The sequence below is a fragment of the Toxoplasma gondii genome, chromosome IX (assembly GCF_000006565.2).
Source record: "Toxoplasma gondii ME49 chromosome IX, whole genome shotgun sequence".
In the NCBI taxonomy this organism is placed as follows: Eukaryota; Apicomplexa; class Conoidasida; order Eucoccidiorida; family Sarcocystidae; genus Toxoplasma; species Toxoplasma gondii.
In genome coordinates, this window is record NC_031477.1 from 3,592,426 (window position 1) to 3,615,755 (window position 23,330).

Below are 23,330 nucleotides of genomic sequence, written 5' to 3' on the forward strand. Positions count from 1 at the left end.
GCGGGCATTCATTAGATATCAATTTACGTTTGTCGAGCTGTATTCATCACAAGAACCGAAACGAAGCTCGCCGACTGCATGCCCTGAAAAGAGAGAAACTGGAAAAAGCGCCTCCTTCGCAACCCCCGAGAAGACAAGAGATTGCCGGAGAGCCCAGCTGCTCTTCCCCAACAGGATGAAATACTTCAAGCGAACATGCAAATCAACAAGATGTACAGCAGTCTCCCATTTGCCCTGTCTCTAGCAGTAAGGTCAATACAAAGAACCGAGTAGATTCGGCTAATAGACACACACATATCCGGATCCTAGGGACGATACCGGCGCGTAATAAACGCTGTTTCTCTCGCTGGTACACACGGCAAATCATCAAAAGTTGCAATTCGTCATGCTCCTCGATTGCTTCTTCTAAGAAGAACATGGCGGTGCAGAGTCGAGTTCTGAGGTGCCTGCGCTTCTTCGCATCTCCGATCGCCCATGTACTCCAGAGCGAAAAAGAAGGAAAGAGAGACAGGCAGAGAAGGCGACAGGTGCAGAGAAGGAAAGAAGGGAGAGGAAGACAAAAAGAGGAAGAGAGCAATGAGAACTACAAAAAGGGTCTAAAAAAACTGTGAGATACCAGGGAGAGAAGGCTTCTCAAAGGACTTGATGACAGCTCCGGGCTAGTAGAATAGCTGACAGATGCACTCCGGATAATACTGAAGGAAACACCGACTTCTAGAAAACGTGAGTGAGATGTGCCACCCCAACTCGGTAGAGACCGACGGGCGCTTTGAACTCTTCATGTTTTGCCGTCGGTGTGTGTACAGCCGTCACACTTCTGTCCGGCGTATGTACAGCTCGTTTATGCTTCTGTCCGGTGTATGTACAGCTCGTTTATGCTTCTGTCCGGTGTATGTACAGCTCGTTTATGCTTCTGTCCGGTGTATGTACAGCTCGTTTATGCTTCTGTCCGGTGTATGTACAGCTCGTTTATGCTTCTGTCCGGTGTATGTACAGCTCGTTTATGCTTCTGTCCGGTGTATGTACAGCTCGTTTATGCTTCTGTCCGGTGTATGTACAGCTTGTTTATGCTTCTGTCCGGTGTATGTACAGCTCGTTTATGCTTCTGTCCGGTGTATGTACAGCTCGTTTATGCTTCTGTCCGGTGTATGTACAGCTCGTTTATGCTTCTGTCCGGTGTATGTACAGCTCGTTTATGCTTCTGTCCGGTGTATGTACAGCTCGTTTATGCTTCTGTCCGGTGTATGTACAGCTTGTTTATGCTTCTGTCCGGTGTATGTACAGCTCGTTTATGCTTCTGTCCGGTGTATGTACAGCTCTTTTATGCTTCTGTCTGGTGTAGGTGCAGCCCTCATGCATCTGTCGGGTGTATGTACAGCTGTTAGTGTGAGAGAAAGAAGAGTCGGCATGCACTCAAGAGAACTCGCGATTTTCTCTTCGTGTCTATGTTGCGTCTTTCGTGTCACCCCACGCGCTGCTCTTCTCAGAGAGAGGGAACGCAAACTGTCACAAAGAAAATCTCACGAGTAAAAGACTAAACAGATAAACAAGGTGAACGAAGGCTTGTGCCTCGTCGAGGCACTCCTCGCCTGCATGCACTTTAATGGTGTCCAGCGGCTTCCTCGTGGAAGTGGGGCTGCTGTTGCAACGCTGGAGAAGTGTGCACCTGAAAAGAAAAAAAAGCAATCAATATGCTCACATTTGCGTCGTTATCCCAACACAGGTATTCATCTGCTTGACTCCATACGCAAAACATATATACATATATATATATATATATACATACATACTTGAGACCCTACTCATACATGTTGTCCATGCATGAAAGAGGAAGGATTTCACTGGGTATCTGGAGCTTTTCGCTGTTCTCAAACGAGAAGACGAGATGATTCACTTCCATACTCATCCGAGATCGCTCTCTTCGCTAGCCTCTGCATCTTTTTTCTGTACATTGTGCACGTCTACACGGTTACTTTTCTCATGCCCAAGATTTGTTGTATGTTCCCCTCCACCTATCTCCCACTACCTCCACGTATCTCTACCTCTGCATCTATCTGCGTCGAAGTATACGCACCGAGTCGTCAACCCACTCCCTTTGACTGTCTCTGTACATTGACTTAGCTACGTAAATACACATGCACAAACACACATGAATCTACCGCTCTGTATCCATATATATATATATATATATATGTATCTATATACAAACATACCTATATCTATGTATGTATCGTTATGTATCGATGTATAGATCTCCGGGCCTCTCTACCAGCACTCGTGGGTATTCGGTAGCATGTCTTTTGCTCTGTGTCTTGACATAGAGTGTTCCCTTGTGTTGTTTTCTTACCTCAAGCGTCCCCGGAGTCGAGACTCTGTTGAACTGTCTGAAGACGAAGGGGAACTGTATGCCTTCGTATTTATTCACCAGGTACTGCTCTCTGAGTTTGAAGAGAAAATCTTTCATTTCGTTCAGAGTAAACGGGTGGTCGAGCCCCCGGTAGCAGTAGCGCGCCTCGTACGTCATCAAGGAAATTTTCAGGCCCGGACGCTTTCCGGGGTTATGGAACGCCGAGAGAATGCGGAACTTTGCTGAAAAAAACGAAACGAAACGCCCAAGCTCGTCGAAAACAAAAAACACCGCATGTCAACACAAATGCCACACTTATTCACACAAACGCATAACATGCATATATATATATATATATATACATATACGAAATATATATATATATACATACATACATACATAAGCATATATGCATATTTATATGCATGCAGTTTATCAACAAATACACGTGCACACGACCCAATATATATATATATATATATGTTGAAGGTAGAGCACAGACGCAACTGAATAAATTTAGAATAAAGCTCTGCGTTTTCTACAAATCGCAACTTCCGAGTCATCGGGAAAAGAGTTCTTCGTATTCCCCCTGTCCTTCAAATACGCATGGCTGCTGTGGATGTACTCGCAGACCAACAGAGGCTGGCCACGTAAACACGTATGTGTAGACACAAGTATACATAGGATTCGAAGATGCATATACATACATATACATACATATATATACATATATATATATATATATACATATATATATATATATATATACATACAAAAATACAGTCCATGCGATGTACATGCAGACATAAAAATGCATAAAACGTCGCGTAAGAACGATGCCTAAACTCTTGAGTGTGGCCCAAGAAGGCGCGTGCATGCAGCGCTTGCGTATCAAACGCGTGGAACGCGGACGAGAGTCTCAGAGGCATCAACATGGAGAAGCACGACGGGGAAGAGGATGGTTTTTCCGTTCATTTCGAGGAATTTGAAAAAGAACAACTTCGCACGTTTGCCTTTTTTGATGGTGTTTACAATTGGACGAAACGAGTGTAGATATTTTTATTTTTACCGGAGTTCCAGTGGAATGAAAACTGATCAGCAAAAACTCATCAAAGACAACAGTGGAAACCCCAGACATCCGCTCAACGGCAAAAACACGGAAGAAGCAGAAGAGAGCAAGGAGACAGAACGAGGGAAGTCAGGAAGAGGAGGGAGAGGAAGACAACGATCAAGACGCGGAGAAGAACAAGGAGCACGAACGAGAAGAGGAGACGGATAAAGGTGGAGAGAAGCAGGAGCAAAGAGAGAAACAGAGGGAGAGAAGAAGGAACGAAATACGGAGGAAAACGCGAGGAGAAACGACTTACGGGAGTTCAGCCAGTAGCGATCGAGCCTCTCCTTTGGGGGTGGGTCTGCAACGAAGAACACAGAAAAATGCAGCAACCGGTGAAGAGAAGCATCTGGACGCACCCCCACCCGCCTCAAGGCATGCGTTGGAAGAGAAAAAAGTTTCTGCCCTCTCGTGTCCTCGTTTCAAAGTTGCATCAGCTCGTCGAATCTCGCTCTTCCTCCAACGTTTTTTTAAGGGACCTTCTTGCGACTTCTGGAAAGGTTCTCCTGCTTTCTCCTTCGTTGCATGCATTTCTTGGCCGCAGATCATGCAGACCTCTCCAGCAATCTCTTCAGGAGGCTTCGTCTCTCTCGCCTCTTGCTCCCCCAACATGAGTATGTGCATGCATGAACGTAGGCGCAGGAGCCGCGCGAAAGCGCATCCATTTTCTTCCCTCACGCCGGTACATCCACTCATATGTACACAGGCACACCACAATACAGATACGCATACATATATGCATACATACATGCATGCATAAATGCACAAATACATGAAACATCGCGTAGACGTTTGTCCTTTGATTCCACTTGGCCCTGAACTCGTGTTCTTATTGCCCGCGGAAAGCTTTGCTTTTCTACGCTTTGCATGCCTTCCGGAGTCGGCCTGTGTTCCGAAGGGAGGAGAGAAGCGTTCGGCGTCTAGGAGTTGTGCGGTCTCTCGCCTGTGTGTATTCTCGAAGGCAAGCACTCTCCCTCTGACCTCTTCTTCGCCCCCCTCTCTGTACGTCGTTCTTTCTTCTTCCGCCGCTCTTCTCTCTGTCTCTTTCTTCTTCTTCGTGTCATCCCCGTTCTTGTCTTTGCGCCTCCTCTCCCTCGAGTTTCGTTGGCTGCATGCACGCCTACCGAAGACGCGACTCCACCAGATGAAGAAGGCGAAGGCGGCGGCGGAGGTCCAGGCGTTCCCGAAGAAGAAGAAGCTTCGATTGGCGAACTGCGCCTCCCAGAACTGCTTCCACACCGGCTGTCGGAGGAAGTTGGGGGGCTCGACCACCCAGAGAGGCTGGAGAATCTCCTTCATCGGCACATTCCTCTCCAGCGTCTTTGCAGCTTCCGCCGCCGGCGCCGCCGCGTTCAGACGCGGACGAGAGAGACGCAGAAGCGACAGGAAACGAGAAGAATTCGCGACCGGCGAGGCCAGGCGACAGCCAGCGGTGGCCGCGAAGGCCGGGGAGAGCCCCATGGTGCGAGGGACGCGGAGAAGAAGAAGGCGAGGACAGAGGGGGAGATTTTACGAAGAGACAGAGAGCGAGGGGGAGACTACGAAGAAGGAACGGAGACAGAGAGAAGCCTCGAGGAGGAGGAAGAACGGCAGAGGTGGACGAAGCAACACACAGAAGGCGGGAGAAGAAAGAGACGGTCGACCGGCGGGGCGAGAGGAGAGAGAGGCAGCGCGCAGGGCGTCCTCTCTCAGGAAGACGGAGGAGAAAACACCGAAGCGAGGCAGGAGGAACGCGACCTCGTCCTTCTTTCCACCGGACTGCCTTCCACTCCGAAAGAAGAAAAGAAAATGTGAAGAAAGCGAGGAAAACGGGTCACCTGAAACGATGCATGCCCTGTGCTCTCGCGTGGATTCTCTCACCGGACGACTTTCGTCTCGCGCCGTGGCGCCAACGTTCACACGCACACTGGAGGAAGAAGTTTTTTCAGGCACCCAGGAGACACCCTTCTTCCTTCTCGCTTTTCTAGCTTCTTCTGCACCTGCGACACAAGTCCTTCGCCTTCTGCTTCCTTTTGGTCTCGCGTTTTCTACAGTTTTTCGCGCCCCTGTCTGGCGAGAGTAACCTCACATATAGGGCGTCTGGTTTTGTGCCTCTCCGAAACGGCCTCTCTGTCTCCGTACCTTTGCGCTCCTCCGCTGATAGAACGCATGCGCTGTTGCCGCTCGGAGCTTTTTCCGTCGGTGGCTGGTTTGGTTGTTGAGACACAACTCCTCGCAACTCTCTACAGAAGCGGAAGAAAAAGCCGAAGAAAAGACGAAGAATTGAGATCCTGAAGCGTTCTGGATCTCTGTCTTTCTCTGTTTCCTCTTTACACGTCGCCACTTGTCCCCAATTCAACAAGAAGGCCTTCGGATTACCTGTCCGGAGCGGTGTGCGAGTTACGCTGTCCACGGTCACTCCTGCGTCGCCGCAAATCTTCCCTATTTCTTGGTTCTTTCTCTTTAAAGGTCTCTCCTCCGCTCGAAAAGCTCGTCTTCCTGGTGACCAGCAGAGAGCGACCGTCTGCGTCGAACGGACGCCCGAGACAGCTTCTCTCGGAGTCGCGCCAGACGCAGAAGATTCTGGCAGACTCGACCTCCCGCCTGTTGAGGCGCGCGTTTTCCGCGGGGGGGGGGGGGGGTCGCATTTGCGGCTCTTTCGATCGACACTAGAGTCTGGAGACACACAGACGCGAAGTCTAGCGTTTAGCAGCGCGTTTTTGAGGCTGAAACAGAGGGAAAAGCGCGCTTGCGTCGAGACAAGCTGGCGCCGTGAACCTCACAGTCGCCGCCTTCTCGTTTGAGCGAAGAAACCGCGAACGCGAGACGACTGAAATCCCGCGCTTTCTGCACAGACGGAGGCGCGCGCGCGCGAGTTGCGTCTCCGCCACCGGTGCACTCAGGAGTCCTCCGGAGAAAATTCACTTGGTGTCTTCACCCCTTTGCGTTCCGGGTCGCTCTGACTTTTTTTGTCTCTTTCTCTTCGCACACCTTTCAAGTTCCCCCACAAAATGCCCAAGTGCATGATCTTTTGCCCCGTCGCGGCGACGCCGGCGCAGCAGGACGCCCTCTTGAAGGACGCCGAAAAAGGTGAGAGCAAATGATGTTTCCAAAAGAATGCTCCGATATACAATGCAGAGAAAACTCGAGTTCCAACGGCGCCCTGGCGACGGACGGGTTTTTAGCGAGAAAAGCAACGAAGATGCCACCGTTTGACGATAGAACCCTCTCAGGGAAAAAATGCACACACCCATCCTGTCTCCTGGCTTGACATGCAATATATACATACATATATATATATATATATATATTTATATATGTATTTATATATATAAATATATATGTTACACACATGTATGTTCATTGACAGAGAGGCCGAGAACACCACAGTCCCTTTTCGACTTTTTTCTTGACTTCTTTCTCTTGTTTTTTCTTCCCCCGCGTCCATTTTGTTCTGCCACCCTTGTGTGTACCTTTTTCCTGTCGCTTTTCTCGCTAAACATCCGTCCGTCGCAAGCGCGCTGTTCGAACTCGAGTTTTCTCTGCACTGTGTCTCGAAGCATGGTTGTCTTTCTCTTCTTCTCTCCCTCTCTGCAGTCCTCTCTCCTCCACCATTTCTTCATCGTCTATCAGTCTGTCATTTCTGTTTCTTGACGTTTCCACGACCCCGATTTCTGCGTTTCTCCTGTGCCAGTTTGCTTCACGCTCACGGATTTACTCGAATCTCTGTTCTGTCTAACTTCCCCGATCCCTCCTCCGTCTCTTTGGTATTTCTTGCTCTTCTTTCTTCCCCTGTCTCGTTGCTTCTTCTTTCTCCGTGCTTTCTCTGTGTCCCTGCTTCCTTCTTCGACTGCCAACTTCTTGACCGCAGCCTTTTTCCGTCGCTTCAGAGTTTGAGCGACGACGACGTCCTGTGGAGTGGACGCTCTCCATCTGTTTGCTGCTCTTCTTCAGCCGTCGCAGACGCTCTGGGGAAGCCTCTGAGCTACGTCATGGTGGGATACTCGCAGACCGGGCAGATGCGTTTCGGCGGGAGCAGCGACCCGTGTGCGTTCATTCGCGTTGCTTCCATTGGAGGCATCACCAGTTCCACGAACTGCAAAATCGCCGCTGCTCTCTCCGCTGCATGCGAACGCCACCTGGGCGTCCCCAAGAACCGCATGTAGGCCGAACGGACCAGAGCGCCTCACACCGCGCTCAACGCTCGGAAAACAAAGAGGATTCAGGGTCGACTCACACTGTAGAGAGTAAAGCTTTGAGTAGACGATTCCACTCCGGTCGCGGAGATGCTTTTCCAGCTTCTGACTCTGGTTGAAGTCTGCCTCTCCCTTCTCTCTCTTCCGTGCGTCGCTGACTCTGTGGCGCATGTGGAGAGCGGGAGCGGCGAGCGCACAGCTGAGCAGAGGCGCAAAAGGCATGTTGCGAGCGAGTCGCGGAAGCAGAAGCGTACTGAGAGAAAAAAGGGAGATGGCAGTTAAAAGGCGGGAGAAGAAGAGTCCGTCGAAGAAAGACACAGGAGCAACAGAAACGACGTAAATCGAGAGAAAGCGAGTGTGCGCGTCTCTCTCTTTTGCGGGAGGGTGTGTTGGGCGCGCTGTAGAAGTTGGAATCAGATCGAGAAAAAAGCAGGTGAGGAGAAAGAGGAGAGAGCGAAAAGGCAGAGGGGAAGCAGAAAAAGAGAGACAAGTCCGCATGCAGTGAGGACGAGGAGGCGTTTGTGCATGCGCAACGGAGCCAGTCTGCTCCGAACAGGGCATTTGCGGTTTTGTTTTGCTTGCGTTTTCCTTCAGCTACACGACATTCACAAACAAGAGCCCCTCTGAGTGGGCCATGGGCGACCGAACTTTCGGCTGAGCTGAGAGCGCTCTGGACGTTTCATGCAGAGATCTGTCTTCGGATTTGTCGCGGAAAACGTCTCGGTTTGCGAACCGTGTCGAGTATGAACTGAGGGGTGCACCCAGAGACTTCATCCGCGGGCGCTGGTTACCGGAACTGAGTTGAAAAGGCGCTCTATACATACAGCTGGAACTGTCACAGACTCACGAGAGCACCGAGTCGAATACTGCCGCAGACTTCTTTCCATTTGTTGCATGGTATTATTTCAAGTTCTTTCTAAACGTCTGTGCTCCTTCCTCTCTGCGCTCGGGCATCACCCTTGTACAAGAAAAGAGATTTACGAACCAAGGAGACTTATCTCCACCAGGTAGAGTACTTGCTGCTTCTCTCCTCTGTGCGTCTTTCGCACTCTTTTCCTGGCGTCCTGCTTCCGTCGTTCTCTCACTCTTCTGCTCTTTCGCCGCTTCTTCTCGCTCTCTTCTCTCCCCTTCCTCCTTCTCGCGTTCTTTCTCCGTCTCTCTTCTTTATTCCTTTTTCTCGCTCGTCTCTCGATGCGGAAGAGACGCGCGAACGCCACCCGCGACGTCGCAGCTAAAAGTGGTGGATGGCCCGCGACACACACAGCCGGTTTTTCCACATAAAAATTGGCCGCGTTACAAGCAGAAGAAAGCATGTTTCACACTGAGTTAGAGAAGCAGCAGCAGCGTAGAAACTTCGGATCGTGCATGCGACACCACCCTTTTTCGCGTTCTGCTGTATTTTGACGTTTTTGGTGATTGTGTAGCTGAGAGGATTTCGCCGATGTTTCTTTCCGGGGAGAAGTCAAAACTGAAACGGCAAGCCTTGCAAGGAAGAGCCAGGAGGGACAGGCCTCCACACTCTCCGTTTTCAGAGAAGCTGCCAAAGACGTTCTGAAGTAAATGGACGGTAGAGGAGGGCGTAGAGAGGGAGCAAATGATTTTGAGAAATCTACGAAGACCTGGAGAAAGCAAGAAAGATATACAGAGTTTCACAACGATCTACGAAGGCCTCGAGAGAGAGCTCAGGGAGACCCTGTGGGATCCGCACAGATCGACGGAAAAAGCCGTTTCTCAAAGAAAGTCCGCAAATGGCCTCGCGCCCAGCGTGGAGAGGCAACGTGTGTGGCGGCGAAGGCGAAACGGGAGTCTCCGAAAAACAGCCGCACCGGCGAGGTGTATGTACACCTGAGACGAACAGCGGATCGGCGAGCGGCGGAGACACCTCAGAAGCCTGGACCCAATACAGAGAAGAACGCTCTCTCTGGGAGGCGCGTCTCCGACGAACATTTCACATCGAACGAAAAAGCCACACATGCACATGGATCGTCAAAATCAGGTTTTCACCAAGTTCTCAAACACACAACAGAACGTTGACTTTGAATTCCTTCTGCGTCCCTCTCGAGCCTCGCGCATGCTCGCGAGATTTCTCTCGCGTGCGAAGACGCGTCTGCCGACCAAAGGCGCCTCTTCTTCTTTTCCCCATTCGTTCTCGTCTGCTTCCGCGTCGGGAGAAAAAGAGTCGAGTTCTTCGTTTCCTCGCGTTCCTTCCTCTCGGCTCTTCCTCGATTCCTTCGACTGATCCTCGACTGCCGCGAAACCTGTTCGCTTTCCGACCTCTGGACACTCGCAGACACCGCGCTTCCTCTCCATCCTCGCGAACTTCTTCTCCGTTTTCTCTTCGCGTCTTCCTTCGCTCGAAGATTTCCTTTGCAGGCACAAAAGAAAGAGCACTCTCTCTCCCCGGTCGAACCGCCCCGGTCCACCACGTTCTTTTCAGAGACGACACACGAGAAAGACATGCGAGACACGAAAGAAAGTCGTCTTCGGCGGAAGCTCCTACAGAGCTGCAAGACGGCGGAGAAAGAAGAAAGAAGAAAAGACGTTTTCAAAGAAGTTCGACGTTATCCTCGTCGAATCGCGGCGGCGCCAGACGCGGAATCTGCACAGAAAACCGGACAGCGTGAACCCGAGTCGTTTCATTCGACAAGAGACGTCTCCTGCTCAGCAAAAAAAGGGAGAGGGTGAACGGACTTCCACGTCGACTAAAAACGGAACATCCGGTCTTTCTGGAATTCAAGAAAACATCCACTCTCTTCCTTCGCTTCCGTCTTCTCAAACCCGGCCGCCTCAAAACGCCTCTCTCCTCTCTGCAGGCCCCGACATACAAATGCATATATATATATATATATATAAATATATAAATATAAAAGTGATTGAACTAGGTTGTGTACTCTATATACGACCCTGTATTTCAAATAAAACATATATATATATATATATATATAATGAAGTAGACGGCATACTTCATATATGTACTGTAGCCTATACAACATTATATATATATATATATAACCGGTTCTGTATCTCGTCGATCTCTCTCCACTTTCCTACCAAAGCACCACTCGATAACTGAAAAAGAATCGATGCTCAGAGAGCAGAGAGAGGCAACCCTCGGATGCACCTGTGAAGAGGAAAACTGCGACTCCGCGAAGGCACCGTAACGAGAGACGCGGACACTACCCCAGTTTCAGTGCGGTATGTGTACACTGTGTGGGTGGGTGTGTACTAAATAAGCTGTGGAGTCGCCGAATATAAGCCGAATCCGCTGCCGTTAATGCTTGACGCACGGGACACCCGGAGTCGAGCGTCTACAAGACACATACAGGTTCGTTTTCTGTCGAAGTCGAGCGAGGGTGAAGACCGGAGCTTCCTTGAGTTTCGCGAGAGCTGACATGGGAGGGGAAGAGGGGCCGTGAATCGTCGAGTTCGAAATCTTCTGTCGGTTTCGGCGACCGCGAAGACATGCCGGAAGTTCTTTGACCGCCTGCTGCGTTGCCGTAGTTCATCAGCGTCGGCGCGTCTTCTTCGTTCTCGTCCTGAAAAACAGAATTTTTTGAAAAATTCCACTGCAGGATAAGGTCCAGTGCAGCGCGGAAAAGCACGACCTTCCCTCCCGACAAAAGTTTGCAGAAAAAAGTTTCTTTAAAAACTGGAGAAATGTCCGCTTTCGAGCATCCAAAACGCCTTTGGGAAATGGATTGAAGAACATATCGATACATCGCCGAGAACGGTGCTGAATGCAGCAGAGTAGAAGCTGAGGTCCTCAGGTAGACGGCATCTACAACTCGCTTACATAATAGGTCGATGTACACAGACTCACAGAGGCCCAGGTACACACAGATGAATAGACGTAGGCATACACACAGAGATCCAAACAGACGGACAGGTAAGGCAGATGCGGATAGACATCGAAAGACAAGATTATATCGACACAGGCAGACATTGAGAAACGGAGAAAAACGCTACCGTGTCGAGGGAGAGGTGCACACCTGTTCGGCTTCGATGAAGCCCAGTTCCGGTTCGTATTTTGATCTTTCTCCAAGTTCTTCTCCCCTTCGACTTTCACCAGCTTCCTGGTCGAGCCACCCGCCAGGCCCTCCCGCGGAGGCGCCGACAAGGCCGTAAGAGACATTTGCAAAGCTGTCGAAACCTAAACGAAGAGAAAAGAGCAAGAAAAGAAGAGCAAAATGGCTACGTGGCGACTCCAGGGCAGACGCGCGTGGAGCTCCAGACCGACAGGGAGAAAGGCAGAAGGAAGAGATAAGGACAACGAAAAACAGAGAGGAAGAGGAAGCAGACGAGAGATCCAGAGAGAGGAACAGAAGGATAAAGATAAGGAGAGAGAGACAGAACTCGAGAGACAAGACGCGGAAAGGGCGACAGGAAGACACAGACGCAAAGACGGAGCCAGAAGAAATAAGGAAGAGACAACGCGTGGACGAGCGACGGACAGAAAGGAGGAAATGGAAACACGATAACACGAGACAGAACTGTCAACAAGAGGTTTCGCGAACCTGCGTTACGGAAGAACTTCTTCAGTCTTCCAGTTTTCGCCAGATAGTTGATGACGACCATGACGACGACGATAAAGAGAAGAAGAAGCAACACTGTCTTTCCTCCTCGACTGACGGGTGAATGGGCGGGACAAGGCACAGCGACCTTCTCGGGCATCCAGCCGCCCTCGCAGACATCTCCCGGAACCTGGAAGGAAAGGAGACCAACGAAGTTTTCTCCACTCTCTCATCACGCGTTCTTCTCTCTGCATGCAGCCACAAACTCTGGTGCCCTTCTTGAGAGCGATCTCCAAGTACTCTTTTCCCTACCTCTTCTTTTCTGTCTCTCTTCTCCCTTGCCCTCCCTCTTCCGCCCCCCTCGTTCTCCCTCCACTACGCTTTCTCCCCTTCTCTCTGCTCTCCCTTTTCTCCAATTTCTCGTTTTTCGACTTACTTTTCGATAGGCAGAGGTGTAGAAGAAAGACGAGGAGGTGCATGCGGCGGCGGCTGCGGCGTCTGATTCGTCGGCGAACTGCGCGAGGCCAGTCGCTGTCGCGGCGGCGGCTGCTGCTGCGTCGGTCGCCACGCACTGGGTGGACCCGATGGCTCTCGTGAAGCCAAACTCGCACTCATAGTCCTCCATAGTGCACGGACACACCTGAAAAAATCGCGGAAAACTCACAAAAAGTCATGAAAAACATCTCAGAGAGACAAGCGAACGGTACTGAAAAACGTTATTTTCAACACTTTCACTTTTATCTAAAAACAAACAGGTGGTCCTGCGTATAGACATTTCTACGGAGACGCATCAATCTATAATATAAATATAAATAAATATATATATATATATAAATATATAAATATACATATATATAAATATATATATATATATAAAGTGTTTTCAAGCAAACTCCTTCACATGCAGAGAAAAACACGCACGTCCCCATGTGTCCCTAGATCCAGGCATGTCCACAGATACAAGATAAATAATTGAGCATATATATATATATATATATATATATATATATATATATATATGTATATGTATGCATATAAATATATGTATGTATATAAATATATATTACATATACGCATACATATATGTATATGCATATATAAAAAAATATCTAGATGTATAGATATCTGTATAACTACACATACAGAGGGAGATCGAAACAGGTGAGAATTTCTCTTTGTGACCCTAGGATACACACAGCGTGCATGTGTGCGTAGGCATTACTACGCTGGGAGACTGGCAAGCACAGAGAACCACCCCCGTCGCTTGTTCAAAGTGTCTACAGAAAGACTCGCTCTTTCGCGAGATCTGGACTTTTGACAAACGGAGATGGGGGGCGTTGATGGAGGAACGAGTAGAGAGTGACCGTTCGTCTGCCAGTCCTCTCAGAAGGTAGAATTCGCGGCAAGAGAAGGCGTAACAGGTGACGTGGTTTATGCGGAGAATCATGGAAACGGTTCGCTGTACATGAATTGACGAGAGAAAAAGGTACCTTGGAAACTTTCGGGCGGTCAAAGTCTCGGCCGTTGAAGCACTCGCTCGTTTGCTTTCTCCGGGTGTACGTGATATGCTTCCCCAAAATGCATCTCTCGCCACCGGCGCGGCCATCTGAGGAAAGAAAACAAAGTTCACAGTCTCCTCCTTTTCCCTGCATTTGTGCACATGCATAATGATGTATTGATACATGCTCATAGACGCGTTTGTCGGACGCACATGCGCATATCGAACGCAATTCTTCCCCCTGTCTTCCTGTACACGCATACATATATATATATATATATATACATGTATATATATACATATATATATATATATATATACTTTTCAGATGCGACGGGACTAGATCTTTTGTTCATTCCGCTGCTTCAGCTGCGAGCGGTCCAGTTCGCGCACCCGAAGGACTCCACGTTTCGTAGTCGCTGCTGACGGAGTCTGCGGCCCAAATGCCTTTGCACTGCTGCTGGTTCAGCGCGTTGAAGTCGAGGTGAAATAGAACACCTGAAAACAAAAAATGTAAAGCAGAAGAAAACCGCCGCGACAGAGCCTTCTCTTCCGATTCTGCTGCCGCAAAAAAGCATTTCCATCGAAATCAACACCAAAGAGCTTCCTTCCCTTGCTTCCCTCGCCTCTCTGTAGACATATGCATATATATATATATATATATATATACATATATATATCGCACTGTTTGTCCACATTTGTGTGTGTCTTGCATTCCTTTCCGATTTGCAAGATTTTGGAGACTCTGCTCCCGACTCGAGAGTTTTAGCTGCGCGTTTCTCTGGAAGTGAATTTTGAAGAACTGCTCTCTCTTCTCCTCTCTCTCTGTCTCCCCTTCTCGTCTGTTTCGACGTGCGTTGCCACGGGAGGCGCTGTTTTCCGACCTGCGGAGTCTTGCTCTCGCTTGCCGTAGAGAAGAAACTCGACACTTGACGCATTCGGCTCGATGACGATGTTGTCGACGAAAAGCGGCGCCGCACCCAGCTCGAAGTCGTACCAGCTCTGTCCCTCGTTCCAGCTGAAGACGACCTGAAATTAAAACGTTCGAGTCTCCTTCCGACAGCCATCCACGTCTGCTTTTCGATGCGCAGCAGAAAATCCAGAATTCACAGTTTTCTACTGACAACTTGCAGCGTTCTGGAGTCTATCTTTGTTTTCTCGCTCGTGCGAGTCTACACGGGGGAAACTCGACGGCAACTAACAACGGGTCTGACGATGCAGATGGACTTCGAGGAGAGAACAGGCACCCGCGCCATTTCTTTAGACAACAAGAGTGAATTTCAGCAGAGTAGGAACTGCAGAGAGTCGCTATTTTTCAAGACTCGATAGAGATGCTACAACGCAGGTGAGAAAAAACAACGAATGCCTCAAGCAGCAAACGCACAAGATCAGAAAGAGAAATGGAAGAGAGTCAAAAATCGGATACAAATGGAGTCCTCTGTCCCAACGTGGAAAGTCGGTATCTTCGCACAGACTTCCGCCTTTGGAAAAAGCCAGAAGGTGGATAGGATACGCGGAAAAAAAGAGACACGCGCTTCGAGAGTCACAGACCTCAGAAGAGAAGCGGTACGGCGAACTCGAGAGAAAGCAAAGAGCGACAGAAAGAAAAGAACAATTTTGCAAAGAAATCAAGACGGAGAACACAAGCGGAATTGAAGTCTTTGAAGGGGAAGAAGAACAACTGCAAAGAGACGAACGCGTCGCACCTGATTCGTTTTCTTCGTGTCGTCGGCCATGACTAACAAGCCGCCATGGTCACCCATTTCGTAGATGAAAGCTCCTTTGTGAGCTTCGATCCACGAGACTCCTCCATCTCGAGAGAGGTAAGTGTTTGCCTGAGGAAAACGAAGAGACGACAAGCAGCATGCAATCGGAAGAACATCTGTGGGGAAAGATGTCTTTCTTTACACGATCTTTCCTAGTCTTGGCTTCTCCTCTCATTCTTCCCCTTTGGCCTCCTCCCTTCACCCGTCGCCTCTCGTTCTCCTCCTCTTGTTCTCTCCGTTTTTCCTTTCTCTTCTCCTTGTTCTCTTCTTCTCTATCCCTCTGCGTTTCTCTTCTTTGTCTCCGCATCCAGTTCTGTTTGCGCGCCATCTTGTTTCTGGCTCCGGCCTCCCCTTCTCGCTGTTTCCACTTGAAACACGCACCTCGTCTTTTTCAGGCCTGAGATAGCTGCCGACGTTTCCAGTGCCCATGATGATTCCGACGGCGTTCTCGACTGAGTAGAAGGGTGCGAAGTCGCTGAAGCGCGTGATTCCATTCAAGTGAAGCCAGCAGCGATCGGGCGGACAGTCGATCTTCTGTCCCCTGCTGTCGACTTTCGGAGCCTTCAGATACGACCAAACGCCGCCTTTGTCGAAGGAGATCACTGTGCGAATCACCTCTTCCTGACGGCTCCGCGTAGCGACGCTTTTGTGCTTCTTCTCGAGGTCCACCTGGACGCCTTCGGCCTCCTCTTCGATCTCCTCCTCCAACTTCTCCAGGTCGCCTTGCTGTCCCCCGTCCACGGACGCAGACGAGTCGACTGAGTCCTTGAAGTTCGCCAAGTACACACCCTCGAGAGAAAGCACTTTGTCGAACTCGCACTCTCCGGTGCTGGTGCGGATGTTGTTCGGCAGCGACAGCGAGTATCGGACACCCTTCGCGTCCGAAATGTACACGTTGCCTGTGTCACCCTTCTGAGGGAAGCGAACAACGAAAACCGGAGAACGCGGAACGAGCTCGTGAAGACTTGCAAAACTGGAAAAAAGAAAACGAACGCTCCAGGAGAAAAAGCAAACGCGACGCGGCAATAAACGGGCTCTCTCCCTCGCGCGACTTTGAGGTACGCATGTGTGTGTTTCAAGGAGGAAAATGTCCGGTGTATATACACCGCTCTCTGGAGCACTTTGTCGTGTCCAGCAGGAAACGGACGACGCGTCTGTATGTATGTATGTATGTTATGTATGTATGTATGTTATGTATGCAAGTATGTATGTATGTATGTTATGTATGTATGCCTGCCTGTATGTATGTGTGTGTGTGGCCATGGACGCTCTTCAAATTTGACTTCGAAGCAGACAACCACAAACACTCGCCATCAGCTCGACAGTGAGTACTTGTCAGTTTCTTCGAAATGGTGCGCATGGCTCAGTCTTTCGGGGATCTTTAGGAAGAATATTCGAGTTTCATGAAGAAAAAATAAAAATCCGTGCAAACACTTGATGGACAAATGAAAAAATCCTGTTGCAGAGATGATGACTCCTAGGACGGTGGTCCTGGTCAAATGAACCCCTGCGCAATCGTCTTCTCTCGTTGTTATTACGAGTGAGAACACGAATCCGTAGATGACGCCTGGAAGACAAGTTGCTTCCAAAGATCTTACGTTGTCGTGGCCGTGATTCACATGCAACATAATCGCGTCTTCAGACGTATCCAAGACCGTGTAACTCCTCTCCTCTATTTCAACCGGCAGCTTGGCCATCTGCACAAGACACCGACGAAATGGAAAAGACAAGAGCGTCACTTTCACCCTCCGGAAATCTTGAAAAAGGAAACACGCAGACACTCACATTCACGCGAATATATATATAAATATATATATATATATAAATATATATGCATATACATATATAAGAAGTTGTATGTATATGCATGTGGGTGTGCAGAGATATATACATGTAGAGATAGGTATATGAGCACATTGCACAAGTCGAGACGAGGAAAGGTCCTCAGAAGCATCCCAAATGGTCATGCACCTCCGCGGGCCTCTCGATGGGCGTATGTCCACGGACATGCAATTCGACAGGTATCTGCAAAAATAAATTCAAGAATGGGCGTGTGGCTGCGTGGGAAGCAGGAACTGCACACTGGAGACCGCAGCAGAGCTCTCCTAGATTTCTGCGTCTCAAAGGCGCCAGACGCTGCTCGTCAAGATCCGTCTACACTCCTCCCCCACCGGACGAGAAGAGAGCGCGGCATGAGGAGAGAGAGAACGGGAGAAGCGAGGAGGACGGAAGAAAGACCTACCTGGAATGACTTGCCTCCATCCGTGGACACGAGGAGAGAGACCGTTTGCTTGGCGGCGTCTTTCACTTTCGCAACGAAGAAATATCCATTCGACAAAAGGAACTTGTTTCCGCGGTAGACCAGACGCGTGATGGTCGCTCCAAAGTCCGGAGTGTACATCAGATCCACGTTTTTAGACTACGAAAAACACAACACACACAACCAAGGTGCGTGTAAAAACGGACATCTCCTCTGTCTGGCTATCTCTGTTTTGTATCTCACCAAGTTCCTCTGTCTAGCTCCAACGGTTTCTCTTCCTTTCTGGGTGTCTGCGTATCTCTCTCTCTCCCTCTCTCTGCACCGGTCTGTCTCCCCCCAGAAACCCCCCACATCTGGCTCCTTCCTTCACCCACCCTACGTTTCTTCTCTTTCTCTTCCTCTTTCTCTTCCTTCTTCTTCTTTTCTCTTTCTCTTCCTTCTTCTCCCTTCTTCTTTGCTCTTTTTTTCTCTTTTTTTCTCTTTTTTTCCGTCTGTTTTTCGACTTCGCACCCATCCGCCGTATCGGGGCTGATCTCCGGATCTTCCGCGGTGCTGCGTGAAGAAGATATGGTCGGTGTTTCCGAGCTTCTTGTCTCCCCAGGAGAACTGGACGACGTAGTCGGCTACGAGTTTGAAGGAGCGACCCAGGTCCCGCGTGTAGAAGAGCTGGTGGTTGCAGTCTTGCTGGCTCTGCGCGCGGCTCGCGGTGCCGCTGCCCGAGTAGCATGCGTCCGTCCAGGTCGACAGAATCGCGTACTTGGGCCGCGTGGGGTGGAAGTGGAAGTTGTGAATCGTGTTCTTGTACTTGAGCCGGCGGAACGTCGCGGCGCTGTCCTCAGAGATGAAGTGGTTTCGCTTGGACCCCACAATCAACACGACGCGCTTGTCCACTGGCGACACGATGATGGAGTCGACCGCCACAGTGCCGGTGGCCGCCTCCGACGACTTGAGCAGATCCGTGATTTCCGTCCAGGACTTGCCTCCGTCCTGCGAACGGTACAGCCGCCCCCGCCGCGTTTTCAACAAAATCGTCCGGTGGTCGGTGCCGCACCACTGAATGTCCTCGATGTGACTGTCGAACGAAACCTCGGACACCGAGACTGCACGGGCAGCGCAAACACAAACCCACAGGCGCAGCCGCGACGTTCGGACGCGCGGAGACGGAGAAGCGAACGGAGGTGGAGCCAGCGCAAACGGCCAACGAGAGGAGGTGGGGCGCGGGAGGGGGAAAGAAAAAGTGAAGACCAAGAAGCATCAGCACCATGACAGAGAAGAGATGAGAAACGAGACGAATGGGGACAGATCAAAACAAGAGGAACGGAGAATGCAAGAGGAAAAACAGAGGACAAGAAAAAAAGAGAAAATAGCGAGAAAGAGGGCAACTTGGAAGGCAAAGAGCAGAGACCAGAAGACCATACAAGAAGATACGTAGAGAGCAAAAAGAGTGAAAGAGAGCGAAGAAGTGGAAGCTTCAGGCACGACGCAAAAAAGAAACGCAAGAGGATAAACGCAACTGACAGCATCAACGCGATACCCTACTTCCTGAGATTCGTCTTCCCCCAAAAGAAAGCCTTTCTCCATTTCTAAAACATCAACTCGCCTCGATTCCGGGGCTCTAAGCCACCTCCACTGAAGTTCTGAATACGACAAATTCCGTCTCTCATGCTGACAAACGGAAGATAACCCCTCTATACGGATGCAGAAGTGTATAGACACCTCAAATCGCAGACACTATTGTCCTTCGAAAGCGCTGCGACTCCACGTGTGTCGAGCACGCATTCTTTCTTGCAACAGAACTAGAGAGAAGACGAGAAACCGTGTTCTACGGCCTCCGACTTCCTGCATGAGAAAAGAGGCACTTGTGTTCCTCTGAAGACGTACCCTTTTTGTTTGCGTAGGACGCAGCGTTGGCGACGAGGACTGAGGATTCACGCTTCTGCGCGTCTTCACTGAAGAATCCCGGCAGAAGCGAAGGCGAAAGAACTGCGAGAAAAGCAAGGAAAACCGCGAGTGTTCGGCCGGCCGCCGGTGGGCGGCCTCGTGCGAAGCTGTGCGCCATGGTGACTGTCTGTACACCGGAGGAGGCCTGCAGACCGGATGGACGGGAGCTGAGGGCACACAGAGGTGTCTTCTTCCTCGAGAGCAGGAACGAGGCGAGTCGCCGGTGAAAAGCAACTGAACGAGACAACACGCGACTGGCGACGGCGCTCACTGACGACCGAGACAAAGGCCAACGACGGAGGCCGCCATGCGGTGTGCGCGAGGTGTACATACACCAGAAGACTGGGCGCGCCGCGAAGCCTGTGCGTTCGCTAGATTCGAGAAGCTTGTCCCTTCTTCTCTCAGTTTCGCTGTCTCTCCTGGTGCGTCTCTTCTCGAGGCAGCTGCTTCAGCTGAGAGACCGGCGACAAGAACGGAGTCCTTTGCTTCGCTGAGAAAACGAGAGCGGCGAAGGGAGACAGTGTGCGTCTGGAAATCGGCCGAAATCCGAGAAACGCGGGCGACGGCTCAGGGAGGGACGAAGACGCAGAAACCGGTGGTCTACGGCGTGGAAAAGGCAGACTGGCATGCAAGACCTAGGAGTCTCCTGTGTTACGAAAACGCGTCCCGTGTGGGGGTTGCGAGTGTGTGTAGAGTCCGGCAAAGACAGACGCGGCGTCGCGCACGAGAGAGCGGCGATCCGAGAAGGTAGGAGAGTCCGAAAGGAGTTTTGTGTGAAGAGAGGGAATAGCCAAGGACGGGAGTCTCGCCGATCCTCCCTGCGCCCGGCGGTGCAGACAGCGAGGCGCGGCGAAGAGCGAAGACAGGCGCCGTGGAGGACGAAGGGAAAGGAATGTCTTCGCTGGCGACAGATGAGAAGAAAACAGAGCGAGTCTCCGCTTTTCCGACAACTGACTCTTCGAGACCGTGCGCCCGCGTGCCCTCGCTTGCACAGAAAGACAAGCTTCTCTCTGAGGAGGGAAAGAAGTGCTTGACGCACCGTCTGAATGCGGCAGAAAGCAGTGGAACCTCGGCTGCGAAGTCCCGGAAAAGGAAAGATTCGCGACGACTGCGGCAGACAAAAAAAAGGGGAAAAACTGCAGAAAAAAAGCAAAGACAGCGCACACGCGTCTCCCCCTCCCCCCGGGGAGAGCCGCGAGAAAGGTGCCGCCGAGAAAACAGCGAGCGACTTGCGATCCCCAGAGCCGCTGAAAAATACCGCTAGCAGCCCAAGAACAGAGAAACGCGCGAACGCGACAGAAAAGAAGACTTTCGAGAAAACAAAATTCCAGAAAACAGGCTTCCAGGCAGCCTCTCTCAAGACTTCTAACCTGTCCAGCCCCAGGTGTGCGAGCTGCGCCCTTCAACGCGCCAAAAGCGACAAACTTGCACATGATTTGCGGTGTATATACACCGCAACTCCGTGCTTGGCAGGTGCCAGTTTCGAGCTCTCGAATCCATGAAAGAAACTAAGAATGCGGAAACGAAAGAAGTTGTTAGCCAGCGGAGGCGCGATCGGGCCAGGCGACGAAGTTTCTCCGGAGTCGCTTTTCCCCGAGGTCTCGTGTGGCCAGAAAGTTCCAGCAAATCGCGAGGAAAGAGGCAACAACTGACAGCTCACCGAAGCCTGACAAACACATGGGGTGTATGTACACTCCACAAAACACGTGGGTGCCGCCTTTCTGTGAATCTCTCGTTCGTTTCTCGCCTTAACGGCAAACCAAGGGGAGGGGAGAAGAGGCTAATGATCAGGGGAGGAAAGCCAGGCTTGGGCAGGATGAACACACAGCAAATTCTTCCCCGGTGGAAGTGTCTGCTTTCTCGTCTCTGCCATCTGAAAGAGCTCGTGGCAGTGAAACGAATGCGGACGTGCCTCTAGTTCTTTTACAAAGAGTTCCTCGTGTCGCGCAAAATGCATCACACCAAGTGAGCGGCCGCGGGAGAAGCTTGCGATAGGAGAAACAGATTTCTTCGGGAGAAGTGTTCCAAAGAAAGGCATGGAGAAGCCGGACTCGACGCATTTTTCTTCTCTATTCTCTGTGTGTAGCGTTCTCAAGGCAGAGGGGCTCCTGATGACATATCGCACAAATCTCGGAGGAAAAACGAGAAGGGAGAGAGTGTGGCTTCTTGCCTTTCCAGAATGTCAATCTTGTTCAGTCTGTGCACCTCAGTGGCATAGGTCACGACATTTCCTGCTTTCTTCGTAGACACAGATACACACACACTCTCTCTTTGTTTCCTCGTTGTTTTCATACCCCTTTTTCTTCCCTTCACAAGACGCAGAGGCACACTCCCCCTTTTCTTGCTGTCTCCCTCGCTTCCTTTGTCCCTTTCTGATTTTTTCCTCTTCTTTAATCCCTCTTTCCTTTGGTATTCTTTGAGACGCAGATCCACAGACCGTCTGCTGCACTTTTTCCTCTGAGCTTTCCAGAAAACAGTCGAGGTTTTCTCCAGTGCGTTGCGAGTCTTGCACAGTGCGTGTCGAAGCGCTTGCGAGATAAAGGCGAGCACTGGTTCATTCACCACCTTCAAACCCGCAGCGACTCGTTTCTGTTCTTTGTGTCTCCGCATGAGTGCCACGCATTTCCACTTTGGATCAGATGGCACAGACTTAGCACGTCTACGGGGATCTCTCTTTTTCTGAACGACGCGTAGATATCCTCGCGATTCTTTTCAAGTAAAGACAGGTTTTTCACCTCAATGTTTAAGTCTACTGTCTGCCGTTCGGTGCTTTGCTTAGGAACGAAGAAGCGAAGTGGGGGAGGGACCTCTCTGAGCAGACGAAGCAAGAAAGAACCGCGAATCCCGAATCGCAAAGAAAACGCGGAAATATGAAGCACAAAGACGATGTCACCTTCCGGGGAATTTTACGAAAGAGGCGACAAGACTCTTGTGGCGTCAAAAGCCTCTTAGCACTTCACTCTCGCACCCTCTTGAAAACAGAGCTCGCGTGGGGAGAGAGGAAGGCGACAAGCACTGCTCGATTCACACAAAGCAATGCTTTCGAGATGTGCAAGCGCGGGAGAAGTGCACAACGATTCCTTCGAATCGGTCTCGTCAGGCACAGGGAAACGCACGCAGTCTACAGAAAAAAAACTCAGAGTTCGATATCTCGTCCTAAATAGCCCTCATTTTTTTAAATTTAACATATATATATGTATATATATATATATGGATGTATATGTATATCCGTGACTTAAGGATCAGCTGCATACGTCTGTCGTCTGTACACATTTACAGAGGCAGATCTCACTCGTTGTTTCGTCGAGAGACAAATGCACACACGAATGCAGGTACGTACATTATATATATATATATATATACATGTAGATATCTATGTAGATTGATCTTTATGTGTATAAATACATGTGTCGATACATACACACACCTTTGTGAGTTGTGTAAATGTGGTGTTTCTTGCAAAAATACATTGTGAACTGCGAGTGAAACGACAATGTTCCAATTTTACGCTCAGGAGAAACGTGGAAGGCCTTTAGAGTGTCGTGTGAAATAGTGAACTCGAGACGCAGCCTCTGTCTCAAATGAGCCTCTGTCTCGCGCCTTGGCTTTTCATGTTTTCTCCAAGAGGCAATTGCACAGTTCCCGCATTGGAGACGCTTTTTTCCTAGTTCAGAGCGCGCGCGGCAGAGAAAGGCTCATCGATGCACCCGAAAAACGCATG

General features: G+C 50.2%; 4 protein-coding genes across 4 annotated transcripts; 1 reads left to right on the forward strand and 3 right to left on the reverse strand.

Moving 5' to 3' along the window:
* Positions 1–1,371: 1,371 nt before the first annotated feature.
* On the reverse strand, positions 1,372–5,639 carry TGME49_290030 (hypothetical protein). The gene is made up of 4 exons (XM_002368387.2): positions 4,583–5,639; positions 3,715–3,759; positions 2,348–2,589; positions 1,372–1,666 (listed from the first exon to the last, which is right to left on the reverse strand). The coding sequence occupies exons 1-4, from the start codon at positions 4,917–4,919 to the stop codon at positions 1,601–1,603; spliced, it is 690 nt and encodes a 229-aa protein (XP_002368428.1). The 5' UTR covers positions 4,920–5,639; the 3' UTR covers positions 1,372–1,600.
* Positions 5,640–5,684: 45 nt separating this feature from the next.
* On the forward strand, positions 5,685–8,737 carry TGME49_290040 (macrophage migration inhibitory factor, putative). Its single transcript, XM_002368388.2, has 3 exons — positions 5,685–6,527; positions 7,392–7,599; positions 8,228–8,737. Exons 1-3 carry the CDS (start codon positions 6,449–6,451, stop codon positions 8,289–8,291), a joined length of 351 nt encoding a protein of 116 aa, XP_002368429.1. The 5' UTR covers positions 5,685–6,448; the 3' UTR covers positions 8,292–8,737.
* TGME49_290150 (hypothetical protein) lies at positions 8,655–10,140 on the reverse strand. Its single transcript, XM_018782102.1, has one exon. The coding sequence runs from the start codon at positions 10,090–10,092 to the stop codon at positions 9,634–9,636; it is 459 nt and encodes a 152-aa protein (XP_018636426.1). The 5' UTR covers positions 10,093–10,140; the 3' UTR covers positions 8,655–9,633.
* A 38-nt stretch (positions 10,141–10,178) lies between these two features.
* On the reverse strand, positions 10,179–20,080 carry TGME49_290160 (sortilin, putative; the record flags this gene model as incomplete). Its single annotated transcript, XM_002368390.2, has 14 exons — positions 19,550–20,080; positions 18,179–18,768; positions 17,651–17,827; positions 17,007–17,105; positions 15,790–16,320; positions 15,349–15,477; positions 14,527–14,671; positions 14,036–14,140; positions 13,635–13,750; positions 12,581–12,784; positions 12,148–12,334; positions 11,623–11,783; positions 10,957–11,169; positions 10,179–10,232 (listed from the first exon to the last, which is right to left on the reverse strand). Exons 1-14 carry the CDS (start codon positions 19,938–19,940, stop codon positions 10,179–10,181), a joined length of 3,102 nt encoding a protein of 1,033 aa, XP_002368431.2. The 5' UTR covers positions 19,941–20,080.
* Positions 20,081–23,330: the final 3,250 nt, after the last annotated feature.

Coding starts and splice junctions, on each gene's coding strand:
- TGME49_290030 (XM_002368387.2), bottom strand. CDS start 4,919: ATGGGGCTCTCCCCGGCCTTCGCGGCCACCGCTGGCTGTCGCCTGGCC. Junction 3,760..4,582: donor CTGGTGGAGTCGCGTCTTCG/GTAGGCGTGCAT, acceptor TCTTCGTTGCAG/ACCCACCCCCAAAGGAGAGG. Junction 2,590..3,714: donor TCGCTACTGGCTGAACTCCC/GTAAGTCGTTTC, acceptor CGTTTTTTTCAG/CAAAGTTCCGCATTCTCTCG.
- TGME49_290040 (XM_002368388.2), top strand. CDS start 6,449: ATGCCCAAGTGCATGATCTTTTGCCCCGTCGCGGCGACGCCGGCGCAG. Junction 6,528..7,391: donor CTTGAAGGACGCCGAAAAAG/GTGAGAGCAAAT, acceptor GCTCTTCTTCAG/CCGTCGCAGACGCTCTGGGG. Junction 7,600..8,227: donor GGCGTCCCCAAGAACCGCAT/GTAGGCCGAACG, acceptor GTTTTCCTTCAG/CTACACGACATTCACAAACA.
- TGME49_290150 (XM_018782102.1), bottom strand. CDS start 10,092: ATGTCTTTCTCGTGTGTCGTCTCTGAAAAGAACGTGGTGGACCGGGGC.